This window comes from Larus michahellis, unplaced genomic scaffold (assembly GCF_964199755.1).
Source record: "Larus michahellis unplaced genomic scaffold, bLarMic1.1 SCAFFOLD_157, whole genome shotgun sequence".
NCBI classification, from domain to species: Eukaryota; Metazoa; Chordata; class Aves; order Charadriiformes; family Laridae; genus Larus; species Larus michahellis.
Window position 1 is genome coordinate 306,005 of NW_027436276.1, and position 18,093 is coordinate 324,097.

Sequence of the window (18,093 nt, forward strand, 5' to 3'; positions counted from 1 at the left end):
CTATGCCTTGGTTCTTATGTCTTCAGACCGGGTAGGTCTGAACTGTCAGAGAGAAGAACATGTGATCTGTCTGTCCTCCTCCGTTCACCTCCACAACATGCTCTGCTCAAAAAAAGATTCTCAATCTTTTGAAGAGCCTGAAGAAGGGGTGATATTGCTCTTCCATTTGTTTGTATCAAGAGAGATGTGGAAAACGGCTTTTCTGCCTAGAAAAGAAGAAAATACACATTAAAAAGAAATACAGGTTTTATTTTGTTCATCAACTATTATCGTTATAAACGCAGCAATGAATATGACGCATAAAAACCTCAAGAGTGTCTTTAAACATCTTCACCGGAGAAAGAAGAACGAGCGAGATGCAGTCTCAACCAAAATTGTGCCGCAGCCACGTTAACGAACTGATCTCCATAAGCTCAAGTGACTGCAGAAGGACAAAGAACCACATTGTGTAACCCATCACCGTGACAGGGAGGCAGGCTGCCTCATCGTCCCCGAAAGCCAGTGTGCAAACTGGGTCTGTCAGTCAGGTTACAGACCTGACTAACGCTGCAAGCTGTGCTTTATCAGACATGGCACAGATGGCACTAGGACAATCTCCTGTAGAAATTAACTGGAAAAATAGAAAATGTTTTTCTGGAAGGATGAGACCAAAACCGACTGAGTGATGTGTAGTCAAGAGCAGGCAGCCAGGGAGAGGGGGAGCTGTGAGCGTAGCAGCTGGATCAGCAGCCTGACATTAATGGAATACGAGTGTTCTGCTGAAAAACTGTCCCGTATCTTTCACAAGCGTAGGCTGTAATTCAACAAGCAATTCAATACCAAAGAATTACCAATCCCCAAATGAAAACTCCTATTTACCCAATATTAGCATATCATTCCCTAATTTGTTAGAACAGATAGTAAGGAAAAGAAAAATACTCATAAACACATGGAAAATGTAGATATCACATTCATTCCATCACTCTTGAGAAGACGCTATGCTGGTGGTTTTATTTTTAAAAGGTATTTAAATACAGCAGGGTCTACAGACAGAGTTTACTACTTGACCCAGCTGTGGAACAACCAGGGATAAAAAAAAAAAACACCAAAAACCAAGAGGACTTTGAAACAGCTGAAGCCTGGCCCAGTGTGTTCCACCAGGCCGTGGCATAGCAGTGCAGATACAAACCAGCGTGGCCTATTTGGGATTCTATTTTGCCAGTCAGGTTGAAATTATATTTAACTCCTGGTGTTGGCAACAGTGAAAGCGCTGTTCTGGAAGCTGTAAGAGTAGCTCTTGGCCACAAAGAGGGTATTTTCTCCCCAGGACAGGAGACTTACTGTCTTTGTCCAGCCCTGACACAGGAGGTTCCTGATGGGGCTGATTAGGACTGAGAAGTCAGAGAAGTGGCATGTAAGACACATTCCCCCCTCAAAGACGAATCCTATGACTGGAGCGTGTCTATCGATGGCTACAGGCTGTTCAGAAGGAACAGGCAAGGAAGGAGCGGCAGAGGTGTCGCCCTCTATGTTAAGCAAGGGATAGAGTGTGAAGAGACGTCCCTAAAGAACAGCCAAGAGAAGCTGAAAGCTTATGGGTAGGAATTAGAGACCGAGACAACATGGGGAACCTTGTGGTTGGTGTCTACTACAGGCTGCCTGATCAAGAGGAACCTACTGATGAAGCCTTCTTCCTCCAGCTACAGGAGGCATCGCGCTCGAAGGCTCTCATCCTGCCGGGGGATTTCAACAACCCTGACATCTGCTGGAAAAGTAACACGGTGAGCCGGAGACGATCCACGAGGTTCCTGGAGTGCCTTGATGACAACTTCCTAAGACAGGAAACAGACAGCCCTACCCGAGGGGATGCCATACTGCACCTCATAGTCACCAACGCCAGTGAGCTCATCGGGGATGTCCAGATTGGAAGCAGCCTGGGCTGCAGTGACCACGCAGTGGCGGAGTTCACGGTCCTGAGGGATACGTGCCAGATGAGGAGCATAGTCAGGACCCTGAATTTCAGGAAAGCAAACCTCCGGCTCTTCAAGGAGTTAGTCAATAGGACCCCCTGGGAAACGGTCCTCAGGGACAAGGGGGCAGAACAGAGCTGGCAGATCTTCAAGGGTGCTTTCCATAGAGCACAAGAGCTCTCGATCCCCAGGTGTAAGAAATCAAGCAAGAAAGGGAAGAGACCAGCATGGCTGAGCTGGGACCTGCTGGTCAAACTAAAAGGCAAGAAGGAACTGCACAGGCAGTTCAAGCAGCATCAGGTGTCCTGGGGAGAGTATAGGGATGCTGCCTGGGTACGTAGGGATGAGGTCAGGAAGGCCAAGGCACAGCTGGAGCTGAACTTGGCCAGGGATGCTAAGAATAACAAGAAGGGCTTCTAAAGGTACGTCAACCAGAAAAGGAAGGTCAAGGGAAGCGCGTCCTCCCTGATGACTGAGAACGGCAAACTGGTAACGACAGATGAGGAGAAGGCTGAGGTTCTCAACAATTTTTTTTCCCCTCGGTCTTCACTGCCAGCCTCTCTCCTCACGCCTCCCGAGTTGAAGGACTGCAAGACGGGGACCTGCGGGACAAAGTCCCTCCTACTATAAGCGAAGACAAGGTTTGTGACCACCTGAGGAACCTGAATATACACAAGTCTATGGGACCTGATGAGATGCACCCCAGAGTCCTGAGGGAATTGGCTGATGTAGTTGCCAAGCCACTCTCCATGATATTTGAAAAGTCATGGCAGTCAGGGGAAGTCCCTGGCAACTGGAAAAAGGGAAACATCGCACCCATTTTTAAAAAGGGTAGAAAGGAGGACCCTGGGAACTGCCGCCCTGTCAGCCTCACCTCTCTGCCTGGGAAGATCATGGAACAGATCCTCCTAGAAGCTATGCTAAGGCACATGGAAGACCGGGAGGTGATTCGAGACAGACAGCATGGCTTCATCAGGGGCAAGTCCTGCCTGAGCAACCAAGTGGCTTTCTACAACGGAGTGACTGCATCAGTGGACAAAGGGAGAGCTATGGATATCATCTATCTGGACTTCTGCAAGGCCTTTGACATGGTCCCCCACAACATCCTTCTCTCTAAGTTGGAGAGATACGGATTTGATGGGTGGGCTGTTCGGTGGATAAGGAACTGGCTGGATGGTCACATCCACAGGGTGGTGCTCAATGGCTCGACGTCCAGATGGAGAGGGGTGACAAGTGGTGTCCCTCAGGGATCCATACTGGGACCAGTGCTGTTCAACATCTTCATCAATGACAAGGACAGTGGGATCAAGTGCACCCTCAGCAAGTTTGCCGACAACACTAAGCTGAGTGGTGCGGTCGATGTGCCAGAGGGACGGGATGTCATCCAGAGGGACCTGGACGAGCTAGAGAGGTGGCCCAAGCAAACCTCATGAAGTTCAACAAGGCCGAGTACAAGGTCCTACACTTGGGTCGGGACAACCCTCGTTATCAATACAGGGATGGTGTGATAGAGAGCAGCCCTGCGGAAAAGGACTTGGGGACACTGGTGGATGAAAAGCTGGACATGAGCCAACAATGTGCACTTGCAGCCCAGAAAGCCAACCGCATCCCGGGCTGCATCAAAAGAACCGTGGCCGGAAGGTCCAGAGAGGGGATTCTGCCCCTCTCCTCTGCTCTCGTGAGACCCCACCTGCAGTACTGCGTCCAGCTCTGGAGCCCTCAGCACAAGAAGGACATGGACCTGTTGGAAGGGGTCCACCAGAGGGCCACAAAGATGATCCGAGGGCTGGAGCTCCTCTGCTATGAGGACAGGCTAAGAGAGTTTGGGTTGTTCAGCCTGGAGAAGAGAAGGCTCCGGGGAGACCTTAGAGCCCCTTCCAGTCCCTGAAGGGGCCTACAGGAAAGCTGGGGAGGGACTGTTGGCAAGGGCATGTAGCGATAGGATGAGGGACAATGGTTTAAACTCGAGCAGGGCAGGGTTAGATCAGACATTAGGATGAAGTTCTTCACACTGAGGGTGGTGAGAGACTAGCCCAGGTTGCCCAGAGAGGTGGTGGAGGCCCCGTCCCTAGAGACATTCAAGGCCAGGCTGGATGAGGCTCTGAGCAACCCGATCGAGTTGAAGATGTCCCTGCTCACTGCAGGGGGGTTGGACTAGATGGCCTTTAAAGGTCCCTTCCAACCCAACACATCCTACGATTCTATAATTCTAAAGTGCTGTTGTTGGGGGAGTTGGGTAGAGAACACAATACTTGTCAAACTGTCTTCAAATCTTGTGCTCTTCTTTAGAAACAGGAGAGGGGGAAAAAAAAAAAAAAAAAGGAAAAAGTAGTTTAAACAACTCCCAAGTTTGACGCTTGGTTGTGATGTCAAAATATTGGGTGTCGTTTTACTGCTGATGCTGCTAACTACCTCTGACTGCAACAACCAGCAAACTCTTTTCAAGAATTAATCTATTTTTCAGTTTTTCCTCTTCCTGAATGCCTGCTACTTTACTCCTTTCCCCTTCAGCAAGCGGAATACAGCAGTTTTATTAGACACTGCTGCATTTTGGCTCACTTCACATCATCCATTTCTGCTTTACAAAGGAAGGCAGCAAAAAGACTTTTTGGCTCACCTTGATTCTTATGACCTGCCTTTTTGACAGTTGGTTTTTTTCTTCCTTTTTAATGGAATGACACATCATTTTGATTCCTACTGGCTCCTTCCTACAAATCTCAGAGTATCTCATTCTCTGTGGAAAGAAGTAAAATATTTTATTTTGATTATACAGAAATCAATAGGATTCCAAATACCTACATCACTGTATTCGTACTTTGTGCATTAAACAATTACTGACAAAAGCAATGGAAAATAATTTTCTTTATAGACACTGTGAACATCAGGCGTATTCACAAGTACATTGTTCTGAGAGTGGAATTTGCAGGTGATCCTTATTAATGAATTTCAGCTGTAATCAATAACTAACATTGTTAATACTGCAAAGCTTTGAAATCCAGACTGCACTAGCACACCACTATTCCGATGCCACTTCTAAGTTTGTATTCTGACAGCACGTACAAGAAAAGAAAGCACTACTTACAGAGATGCTGTCCAGTAGCGAAGAAGAAGAATCTGAAGACAGAAGTCTTCTGTGTGTGCTGGTGGGCTTTCTCTCTTCACTTTACTTTTGTAAATAAATTTAATTTGCAAGTTCTCTATTTACGGCCTTCTACATTTAGATTGACATGACAGGGATGTATCCTCAAACTGTTGCTCATTTAAGCTGCCTGATTTGATTTCTTTTTACTGGGGCTGGCTGTCTTGAGACCATGTGTCTACGTTTGCTCAAATTTGGTTCAACATTAGCATTTCATTTTAGAGAACTCTGGCTTATGGGAACAAGTCTCTCTAAGCAGTTACAGGATGAAACCAAGGTTAAGTAGCTATGTTCTACAGACTAAATACTGAACTGGTCTTCTTCAATAATCAAAAGTACTGACCAACAGCATGATCTGGTGGAGTGAAGTATCTTAAAGAGGCCTGATAGAATAAATTGAAATTTTAATAGAATTTATGCCCCGCTTGATTTCCAGCATCTTTCAGGTCTTCTGCGTTAAAGGACACATGAGTAACTTCAAAGCAGCTCTGATTTTCGCTCTGAAAAATACTGATGCTCATTTTCAACAACAGAGTTTCAGAAGCCTGAAAAATAATGATGGATTCAAAATGTCATTTGTTAGAACAAAACTCTTTAGGTGTGGAGATATTCTGTACCTGAGAAATCAGAGAAAGAAAATTAAAGAAATCAGAGAAAGAAAATTTAAGAAGTATTTAACAGCCAAATAGCACAAAGATTATATGCTGTGAGTACACGCGCTCTCTGGCAAGTTGCTCATTACGTTGATACTCTGTAGATTGTCTTTGCTGGCCTCAGCATTTCCACAGAAAATGAACATGAAGAAAGTGGTATAATAAGAAAGAAATGAGAGGGAAAGCAAGGCAAAACACAGAGGAAAGGGGAATTAGTCAAGGAGAAAAGACTACTAAGCTCTGGCAATATGCTGGGTGAGGGTACGGGGGTTAAGGGAAGCTGTATTTTCTTTTTCAGCAAGCATGCACTCTACCTGTACCAGTCAGGTCAGCGGGTTACAAGTAGATAGTAGAGAGTCAACCTAGAAAAGTGGATACCAATACAAATACCTATACACTCTTCTTTCCTCTAAGTGCCCTCCCTCCACCCAAACTATCACAACTGCAATCAAACAAACCAAACAGAATAAGGAATGTTTAGTCAGCAATGTTTCCAAAGTGACAGGAATCACCTGGAAGTCTTTGATAATAAAGAACTACCTGACCAGGTGAAAAAAATGCTAAACCTACTTACACATGTATACACACATACTTATGTGCTTAATCCTAGGGGATCTGTTCTATAGTGTACCCTAACACACACTCAATGTTTATATGACTAATCTAGCAAATGCTTACAGAAACCCCATAGATTTTTGCATTAAAATAAAAAAGAAAGAGGTGGTACTTCAAAGGCATCAAACGTCTGGAAAAATCTGCCAGCTACCTTCTTATGCACCTATGGGCATCACCAGTCCTCCTTCATGAGGAATCTCAATATTAAAAGACCCCTGGTTTTAAAAGGGAATTTGGTGATAGAAAAAGAGAATTTTATGAGATGAATACCTTGTTACGGGCTCAGAGTTGCTGTGAGAAGTAACTGCAATTTATTCTAGGAACTAAAATTCTATCTGTTTGGCAATGCTAAAGAATTATGGCAAAATTTAGACAGAAAGGCATGCCTGGGGGTCATCAAGTTTAACCTTCTGCTTCAAGTAGGGCTAACCTCAAAATGGCATCAGGTTTCTCAGGGGATCATTCAGCCAAGTCTCAAAGGATGGAGTCTCCACAACCTCTCCAGGCACAGACTCAGAGCCGTACCACTGTCAGCGAAGAAGTTTTTTTCCTTATGCCCAGATGGGGTTCTCCTTGTTGCAGCTTGTGCCTTTTGCACCTTTCTCCGTTCACCTCCAAGAAATGTATGGCTCGGTCTTCTCTGTAATATCTCCTCATGTGAAAGACTGCTATTAGATGCTTCCTCCCCACCCCATCCTCTTCCTCCTCACTAGGCTGAACAATCCCAGCTTCCCTGGTTTCTTCCTGTTTCAATCCCTTATCACCTCAGTGCTCCTGCACTGGACTCTTCCCAGTTTGCTGACACCTTTCACGTATTGGGGGCCCAAAATACCACACTCGATTCTTCTTAATTTCAAAACATCACTGGTTTCAACCATGCACTACCCAAAAAAGTAAAGCTCGCTCTGCAAAAAGATCCAGCTAAGGAACAGGAAAAGCTTTCTGAATGAAAACAGTGATGAAGAGCAGGAAGAAAAAAAAAGGCAAGAAGAACGGCAGGTAGAGACTAACAGGTTTGAAGAAATAAAGCTCTACCCAGAATGTAGACACGCAGTAGTCTGTGGTTTTATGATTAAGATGCGCATCTTGCGGCTGAAAGGGCAGCAGCCCTTTTTCCTACCCCAGTCACTCATTTCTACCTACTCTTTCATTTGGGCGGCCCTACTCTTTCAGCTGGGGCGGCCCTAAGGTAAACCAGATCAGGAGAAAGGAAGAGAAAGACAAACAACACTTGGCTACATCCATTCCCTTGTCTGGTTCACACTGTGGCGACTCCAACCTTCCCCTGACACAATGGGGAGGAAAGTGGAAGAGGTGCTGGGGGGAAGCATGTGCGTGATCCCTTGTGTAGGTCTAGACCTAGAGCACTAGTCTGCAAACTAAGTGCCAGAAGTGGAGAATGAAAAACATGGTACTTTAATTCTGTTTCTCCTTCCAGGTCAAATTATTCAGGGCTTTGAAAGACATTCATCCCTCCAAGATTCAGGAATCTGACCAGGGAAAGCCATACGCGTATTCCTTGAGACAGCCTGTAGACAAACCTGTTCTAGCTAGGCACAGTCCATAAAGTATAATGACACTGCTCAGTAACTGTGCTTTTAGAGAAGAAACCTTCCATATTGTATCTCTAATGGCTTCTACGGTATTCAAGGCAAGCGAGCAGATTCAAGTTACGGTATTCAAGGCAAGCGAGCAGATTCAAGTACTCAGATGTGACAGTAAAGGCAACACGTAACAGAAGCATGGGACATCCTCCATAAGACACCTAAGATGGACCAAATGGATACAGGCAAGGGACAGCGATCTAGGCGGGACAGACTCCAAGCAGAGGCCCTGCTGTAGCAGAAAATCGGTAGGCATGGGGGCAAATTTAAGAACTTTGTACTCATAGCAGGAATAAAAACAGTACCAGAACATTAAGGTTAAAGCTCTAATTAATTTGGTGCACCTGATTTCTTAACAAGAACAGCCCAAGCAGTGACAGGAGAGTGGCGTTGTCAAAACTTGGCTAAATGCCTATGTCTGAGCAACTGACTTCCACTGTAAATGCAGAAGTGAGAGAGAGGAATGGGGATACAAATATCAAAAGAATCAAGAAGGTTTGTGGTATTAATACTGCCGGGATAGAAAACAGTGAATCTCCAGTGAAGACACCACTTCGAACACACTGACTGGCAGATTAAACGTCAGCTCAAAGCTATGCACGCCCCCCACCAACAGGTACAACCGGCTGTCCCGCTCACTGCCTATCAATAAGACTCTCCTCCAAAATTAGCTACTCTAATCAAAACTTTCTCCTTGAGATCCTTGCTGAACACTCACATTAGTCAGCTTAGACACTATTTGGCTGTCCTGAAAAACCTGCTCGGGTTCCTGAACATATGCGATGTCCAGATGGTGGCTTCAGGTGTGCTTGCTCTGCTGTCCACGTAGATGGCCACTGAGACAATGTTAGTCCTTGTGGTGGAATCGCAGAGAAAAATCTGTACAGTTCCACTCCTCTTTGGCTAACAGAAGCCTTCCCAGAAGGTGGTTCAGGCCCTTTTCCTCCATAACTTCTGCAGAAGCTCCTGCACTGATTTGACACTGAAAGCAACCCGTGAGGCCTCATGCCCTGTACCAGTGCTCGCCGTGTCTTGTAAACACTGGCATTCTTTTTGGTTGGCTTTTCTTCAGAAGCCCTGAACAAGCAGCTTTCCAAAGAAGCCTCTGGAGGAACCCACCAGGATCTATGGGGATGTTTGTTGTAATGATTAGAGTATTTATTTTCTTGCTGCAAAGCTCAGCATTTCTATCCAATATCTAAAGAGCAGTCAAAGTAGCAATCCTCCATTTACAAAGAGAACTTGCTACAGGTGGGAAGCTGTACAGTGTGGGAAAGTACCTGGAAGAGATACTGAAGAGGATACTGAAAGATGAATCCCGCGAACTGCAAAATGATCAAACCTGATGTGAAGCTGAGTTACACTAGAGTCACTACAGAAATAACTTGTCAGCTGGGGCTGTTTCCTGAAGGAGCTGAAGTGGCTGCCCTTGGGCACAGTCCCAACAAGCAGACGAGAGGGAGGATCTTAGAGCTCAACTCTGGGCACGCTGAAAGAAAAAACATCCCGGTGATTCCTGGCAGGGCATGGATACCTCAGTACTTACCATGCTTTAGCATTAAAAAGATTCTCTAAATGTCTTCCCTAAATCAATCCTGCTCCACTTTAAGCCTTCTACTACTGCTTCAGCGCATTTCCTGACCAGTGTTGTGCCTGGTAAGCTTTGGAACGAAATCTGGATTGCACAGGAAGAGTGACAGCAGATGGGATAGCCCCAGCAGTGGGGTTCGGGTCACCCCCCCTGCAGCAGCAGTGCTTGCTACAGCCGTGGGCAGTTCCTGCGGAGGTGGGGGCCGTTAGCACCAGCTTAGACGCTGGCACTACTGTTTGCTGTGATGGTGACAGAGAAAGTATTGTCACAGCCAACAGAGGAATATAGCGAATAGCTATTTCCAGCTATATCTATATAGCTATGAAGCTAGTATCTGCAGTGGGTTGGCAGATACCACATATTTAATGATATGGTGGTGACAACATGCCTAACAGCAGACCATGAAGAAGACTTGCCTGGGAGTATTGTTGATACTATTTGCAATGTGAAACTGGAGATTAAAATTTACTTCCTCCAATTAACCTGGATTAAATAAATGTTTGAGCGTCAGAGGGGTATAAGAGCAGTCATGTGTAAAGCGGATATTTAAACCAACAGAACTTATTTTCAGCCTCTCAGGATTCCTTTTCAACCTGTTATTGGAGATACACGCATACATAATTGCTATTTTCATATAAAGGGTAGGAAATACTTGATTTGGACAGTTAATAATGGATTTCATGAAGCACCTCTATGCTTGAGCCAAGTTAGGTAAGCTATTGAGCAGCCAAGGGAGAGCGAGCCCCGCACGGCCAAGCTTGCCAACCCTCTTTGCAAGCAACGTATGTCAGCGCCTGTGAGTATCGAGATGGGCAGTTTAAAGTTTGCTTGGCTGTTTCTACAGCACTTTTCAAGCAAAAAAAAGCCCAAGCCATGGAGAAAGTAGAGCAAAGCCACCTTTGGCGTCCCTTCTGGTAACGCAAACGGTTGGGATACTGAGACTGCCCGCAATGACATGTAACTCAGTGACCAAATGCTGCCTCTGCGCAGACACTTGGCCTGCGAGTAGCTACACGCAACATACCACTGAAGGAGAATGACTCCAAAAATGGCTTCAATTGCCTCCAAGTGCCCATACCTCAAAGTCTAATAAGCTGGGAGCTCTTGCTGCTACAAGCCTGGGATAAGCTAAAGGCCAAGAGCTGCTTTCACTTCTACCGAGGAGCACCTTCCACAACAACCATGAGGTAAGTCCCCACAACTGTGACCATGCCAGTTACTCCTCGTTGTGTGGTTGCACAGATGATTTATCTCTAAATGTAAAACCACGCTCCTCCTCTTTTTCATTTGCATCCTGTTTGCCATGTCACTTCTCTGATTTGCCTTGATCCTTCTGAATTCCAATATTCTCCTTCATGCTTCTAGCTGCTCCCATTGGCATTCTCATCTGAAAACTTTAACGAATTCTGTATCACATGATCCCAGTTAACAAGGATTGCTCCAGGAGTTCAACTTTCTACCTGGTTTTGCACATCTTCATCATATTACCTAAATTAATTTTCCACAGCTTGCTGATGGGAATGTCAGAGAAAGCAGTACAATTAAGATGATAAATCAGCAATCATTAATTGAAAGCACAGTATTACTCGGCTAAAGGAACTGTACGCATGAGTGGAACTGTAACTAATATCCAGGGGGAAGGAAACTTTGCATTCACTTTGAAAGCCTATGCAGGACCATTCTTCACAGCAGAAAATAACAGAAGTGTTGGTGCACGTGCCCCTATTACCACATCTCAGAAAGACAACCAAGAGCAGCATAGCTATTATGATTACACTAATAATTTTAAGGGACATGGTAGTGGCCATGCTGTCCACAAGGGGCAAAATCAGTGTAACACTGACCACGCAAAATGGTAATAATTATGCAAATCCCAACTAAGTATCCACTATCTGCTGTGAAAAAAATAGTGAACCCTAGAGGATTACCACAAGGTCTGTTTACAAGATGCTTTATCAACAGGGTATATCAAGTTCTCCATGTACAAATCAGAGACAGCTGTTTTCATAGAAAGATCTGTTCAAATAATATTTTTTTTTTTCCTGAGTGGATGAGACTTCATGTGAAATGTTTCACTTTTATCCATATAATTTGCACTGCTAGTGAAGACTCCAAAACAGTTCTTCTGTGGGGTGACAGCCGCATCCAAACACAGACTTACTGAAACTCTTCAGGTGCCACGACACAGTACGACAAAGGTACACCAACAAAAGCAAAGCTTCAGATCGTACTGGTTTGTAACAAAACTATATAGACTAAATAGATCAGCCAGATATTCCGAGGGCCCACACACAGTGCCAGCTTCAGCATCCTGCTCTGTTGACCAGAGAGTTACCTTTCCAATTGCTGCCAGGCTAAGAGAGCTTTGAGGCAGAATGTTCAATTTTTGCCCTTCAACTAATACACAACCTTGTCAGGAATGGAACATTTTACATGGTGATATTTTACCGGCTGATGAAAAGATATTATTATTACTTCATGGCTATTTTAAGATTTCTATAATCATCGAATGGATGCTGAATGGTGAAAACAGTCCCTTTTTTTGCATCTGAATGAACGAGAGCTTTGCTACTGACCGACTGGTAGGGTATTTTTATTCTTTCACTGAGGGACTTCTTCAGTTCCAGACCGAACAACGCCATTGCCCCAGAATACATAAGGACAAGCAAAACCACATTTGGAGAAATACTTCCTGTTAAAAATACAATACTGTCCTCGCTAACACCTTACTTCTAAGGAAAAAAGGCAGCAAACTGATCACAGTGCAGGAAACCTCTGACCAAGAAGAAATTCTTTAAGACCTGCTAAGAGCATTTCAAGCAAAAGACATCAGAGGTGAGAACCTGGAGCTAGTGAGAGCTCCAAGGACAAGAAATAGTGAAACAGAAGGAAAAACCCTCCTAAAAAAGGCCTGGATCATCTGGTGAGGAGACAGGGTATCTTCACATTTGCATACAAAGTCTAAGAACACAGGCAAAATCAAATTCCTCGTATTTAACACTCACATCTATAGTGCTCTGACTACAGGCTTACCCCCGTCATCCTCAACACATGAAATCCCCTTTCCATCATCGGTGCTTCCCCCAGGTGGAGGGGTCAAATACAAACCCACCATTCTCAACATCCTCACTGGTGCCTTTCTTAAAAGGATTTTTAAATAATTGTGCTGCCCGGTCTTTGTGGCGTGGTTATTTGAAAACAAATGCACGAGTGTCATTTATCATCCGGAATGGAAATTTCAACTCTTCTATCAATTTTCACACTCGGAGTGCACACCAGCCCCTCAAATCCCAACTACATGCACCTTGAGGACGCTACTCATGACAGTCACTCAGCACACCAGAGAAATACGTCATGCTTTTGAAAGAGCCATGTGGATACTGCCTAAGAAATAGTTTTTATAAATAAAGAGACCCTCATTTTATACATTGCTTTCAAAGACCATCCTAGAAACTATACGTAAAAAGAAAAGACTCAAAAAAAGTGATAATCTATGTTAGAACACCCTGCCCAGCAGAGAATTTTCCCCAGAGCCATCCCTGGCAGTTTTTAAGCTGCCTCCGAACCTTGCTAAGCTTATCATCCGAAGGAAGCTTTGTGTGGGGAAAAAGAGAAAAGAAAAAAACCACAAGTATAACTTGTCAAAACCTTCCCTTCCACCTTCCCGTAAGGTCCTCCTATCCCAGACACCCGTGCTCTCGGGTCTCATACACGGGCCTACCCGGGAAGTGACGTCCAGCGCACAAGCCACCCTCTCTCCCCAGAGCTATAACTGACTACTAAGATCAGAGCGAACTCGCCCAGACCATGGATAAAGCACAAACATGCCCAACCCCTGCAAATGCAACTCCCACAAGGTAATCAGCCTCCAATTTCAATCCCAGCCTTCAAGCCCTCCAGCCACAAGCCTAGGCACAGAAATTCCTAACATTTCAAGACAGCAAGACTGTGTTTCTCTGCCACACCATAACCTTCCACGCTCTCCACATCCCACAGGCTGTAACCTCTCTCTTTCTCTGCCTACATCTCATCCAGTCATTTCTATCTGCCAGGAAACATTACTTCTCTTTCCCTGAGAAGACAAGTATCGCGCCATTTCTGCTCTCCTACAAATCAGCATTCCCACATTGAACTTGCCAGCTCCATTACCTTTCAAAGACGATCTGATAGAAAGCAACTCAAAACTCTGAGGGTTTTTTCTCAATTTGCATTCCATTCCAAAACAAAGCTGTCACTTTTAGGTCAGGCCTGAAGGTGGCTTGCATGCCTGAAAGCTTTTTTCCTTTTCAAACTACACTCTTTGGTTTAATGAAAAACGTTACCTCTGTGTATGTCCTTAGACATCATGGCCACAACAATGCTATCGTGTTTTTATACAGTTTAAAAATCAAGTCATGTTTCCATTCCAAGTAAACTTCTAACCTTTATAAAAGGTTTCAAAATGTGATTTTGAATCGTTGAAGGTTTAAAGACACGATGTCCTTCCCAAATCATTAAGACTGTGGAAACTGGACTGATATTTTATGAGACCACTGTAAAATTCTGGTTTTCCAACTTAAACTTTTTAGAAGCCATCACTATTCTCAATCAAAGCTTTGAAAATAGATCAGAAAGCGCCCATTGCCATTAGAGAGTAAGATAAAGCCACAAAGATGCAGGAACTCTTCATTGCTTAATATAACAAAACCAGTCGTCCTAGTCGCCAGTCTTCCTTAACAAATCAGCCAGCCCCAACCTCTGATGGGAGGAATTACGACCATACTCAGACTGTGGGAAAACAAACAAGGATAAAAACGACTTGACATTCAAACATCTTCACTCTCTCAACTTTCTATCCATCATTACAACTAACTGTAACGGCCTTTGTTAAGTATTCCACCTGATACAGGGTTCACATTTCAACACTCTTCTTATTCACCTTTTTGCTCCCAGAGCCGTGGTTTCTGTAGCGAATATGGTCCAAACACTGAGAGACGTAACAAGCCAGCAGACACACTTCTGTTCACTTCTCAACATTCGCACGTGTGCACAGAGGCATGCAGTCACAAATTTACTAATAAAATTATTTACCCATTTAAGATAGAATACATGTTTTAGAAAACATTTGAACTGTTGTATGGGAGGCAAGAGCTCCACTAACCAAATACTTTCTAGTTGAAAGCCTGTCAATGTGTCTACATTCAACTTATGCATGTTTTGAAAAATGACCTGAGCTCTTACCATCATGATTAGAATTTCCCAGGGTCCACGGCTCATCTGAATCGAAGTGAGTATCTCCTCCTATTCCTGGTCCAGGGAAGTAAGCATGAGCTAGAAATCCGCCTTCTCCATCAAACGGAGAACTGTCTCCATGGAAACCAGATGCAAAAAATATCATAATATCTGCCTCCTTTCTGTCATTTTTAATTTCATGGTAAGGGACTTCTTCAAAGGTAAGTGGTGTCACTCTCTGCCAAACATCAAATGCCTGACGAATGGCTCTCCTTGTATCAATCTCTCCAACTTTGGGGGTATAGTTGTGTACACTGTGTGAACGAGAAAGAAGGGCTGTTCAAATTTGCAGAACACATTTGAGACTTCTTATTATAGTTCCAATTCATAGCCACATCAACACAGTTTCCATTTCCAAAGGGCCTTTATTTTTTGCAGACGCTACTTCGTGTATGCTAAGTTTTGCTGTTACAAATACAGTTACCAGAAAAACTACAGCCCTGATCCGAAGTCTATGTTTGTTAATATGAATCTTCCCAATACTCTGGTCAATATTGCATCACTTCCTAAAAATCCGACCACCTTTCAAATCCTGGTGCAGACAGCTAAGTAACCAAGTGTAAAATTGTAAATTACTTCAGATTTTGTCCAAAATTATCATGCTAAAATGGAAACCAGTACATGAAAAAAACCTGACTACTAAAACTCTTTTTAAGAAAACAACATTTCAGTAAACTATATAACCTTACTTACACAAGCAGCTTCATTCTCAGGACTACTCAAAATACTCAAGACCTCACAGGACTGATGGACCTGTCGGTTTTGTGCAACCCAGTCCACGACAGCTGACGATACAGAGCTGCTGCGGGGGGGGGGGGGCATTAACTACACATCAATTTCCCATAATTGTAAACTTTAGCTTAAAAAGTGCTTTTTCTGGGGTGTTTTTTGTGTGTGCATATAATACACTCAAGACCTGTTAAACTTGGCTTGGGGAATATGAAATATCTACGTCATGGAAACAACATTCGGTCTTTAATAAAACTGGCTCAATTTAATATAACGATTGACAGAAGAAAGACACTTTAATACATTCAGTGGTAAAACAAGATATCTTTCACTTGAATGGCACACTACAAAGAGTGAAACTGGAAAGTTAAACAAGTACTAGTTTGCCAATGGCAGAAGTGAAGCCATCTGCCAAGCTGCTTCCTGCGGTTATGCATACGCTTAAGATATGTTTTATTTATACGATTATATACCAGTTTTCCCTAAGGTCCAGAAGAGGTTAGAAGCAGGATTGGACTCTCAGATCTTCACACACAGAAGGTGTCCCTTTACAATTTGAGTTAAAGGGATGATTATTAGTGGAACCTTTTAACTAGTCCCCAGAACCAGTCCCTTCTCCCAGTCTCTGCAGTCCCTCACTGTTACCTACAGAATCCTCCTCCTCCTTTCTCAGAGCTCTCAGCAGAAGCAACAGAGTGCCCCAGCCCCCAGATCTCTTTCCCTTCACACCATTATCTCTCTTCCTACACATTCTGGCACCTTCCCCATGCAGGTCACTCATATTTCTACCTCTTTGCCACAGACTTTCTTTCTTCCTTAGCCTTGCTCACCCATACCTTCTCCTTAATGTCTACGTTCCTAATTTTCACTCCTCTGCAACCTCCTTTCCCCCTCCAAAAAAATTAAAAGGCTACATTTTTAACTAGAGGGGTCTTAATTTTATTTTGAAGTGACATTCTTATTGTCAGAAACTTTCATTGGCATTTCCCTTTCAAGAGCTAAGGCCCTAAATGACTCAAACAAAACACATCTCTGGGAAATAATCCTCACCATGTAACACTCTACAGGTGTCAGATGTGCTGCAGCATATTGCCTCAGGAGGCCCAAGCCTGGACAAAAGCAAGAGTTCTATTACATGAGCAAAAGTAAAATCTCTGCAAAAATAAACATTCAGTAAAGTGTTGCAAACTGGTAGAGGTAGAAAGCATCACGCCTTTAGACAATGATGTTCCTTCTGCTTTAATGGTTTGTTGAAGACGACACATGATCTAAGAACTAGAGCCTTAGATTCCTAAGGGAACAGAAAGGGGCTTACTAGGATTTTCCTGCCAAAATTACACAGCTGATGGCTGGGATTTAGGCATCTTTACTGATCAGTTATTTCTAATTGAGACTAGACTCTTCAGTTACTCCAGTGCTCTGAAAGTATTCCCCTCCACCACGTTCTGAGAATGAAAGCCTCAACCAGGCACTACAGGGAAAATCCAGTTTTTAAAAGTACATACAAAATTTGCATACCAAACAAGCACAGAACATTTTTTCCCCAACAAAAAGGGGCAGGGAGGGGGCTATACCTGTAGGTTATATGCTTCTGCCTCCACTTTTGCCCAGTTAGTGCATACCGCTTTTTCCTCCGCTTATGGCGTAGGTGGGGATGATCCGGAACTCCACATCGAGGTTTCTTCATCCACCTGGAAGGGAAGGAAAGAAAAAGCAAGTTAACAAAGAGTTTGGAAAAGAGCTTCAAAAGCACTCAGGGGGTGACTGGAAGACCTCTGAAGAATGGCCAATGCAGACGCCAATAAGGGCTCAGTCATCGCCCTCTCAGGTTTACAGAGATGCATACCCTGCCTCTGCTGGCAATCCACAAACCTCAGTGCACCAAAAAGAATTAATTTTTCCTTTTGAAGACACAGACACCGGATCAGGTAACCCTTGTGCTCAACAAGAGCTTAATGATGATAATGCCACAAAAAGGAACCCAGATCAAAAGTGCGTATGCGTGTGCACTGGGATCAAACTCTCCTATCACCTACTCTATCTGCTCTCCATTTGTTAAAGTGCTCCTGGGCCAGTAAAAAAACCCTCCAACTCATAACTCACTAGGTAAGACTGAACAAGTGCAAACACAACCCTCCCAGATAACAACTACAGCTTTCACCTGTAACAACCAGAACAGATAACTCCAATCTGTGGGTCACAGTCACCAAATTCTGTTAGGTCTTCCCCATAACCCTTGACTCTTTTGATGTCACTCATGACACAGGAAACCCTTGCCCCCATGGCCGGGTGAACTGGAAGAGCGAAGGATGCTGTCCCTGGTGCAGGGATCCGTTGACTATTATCAGAGAAGTCAGGTCTCCTCCCCTACCTCCAGCCTTAACAGGTATTTTGCTTATTTCTTGCCCCAGCTTGAGGGTGGTCAAACACTGGCACAGGTTGCCCAGAGAAGTGCTAGAGTCTCCATCCTTGGAGGTATTCAAAATCCAACTGGACATGGTCCTGGGCAACATGTTCTAGCTGTCCCTTTTTAAGCAGGGAT

General features: G+C 44.2%; 1 protein-coding gene across 2 annotated transcripts in view; it reads right to left on the reverse strand.

Annotated features, from left to right (window-relative positions):
- The window catches only part of MMP24 (matrix metallopeptidase 24), a 54,244-nt gene that overhangs the window by 28,571 nt on the left and 7,580 nt on the right, over positions 1 to 18,093 (reverse strand). For both annotated transcript variants that reach the window (XM_074571815.1, XM_074571816.1), the window contains 2 exons: positions 17,126 to 17,242; positions 14,772 to 15,076 (listed from right to left, as the gene is read on the reverse strand). In XM_074571815.1, coding sequence (XP_074427916.1) covers positions 14,772 to 15,076; positions 17,126 to 17,242 — 422 coding nt within the window. The remainder of the gene's footprint in view (positions 1 to 14,771; positions 15,077 to 17,125; positions 17,243 to 18,093) is intronic.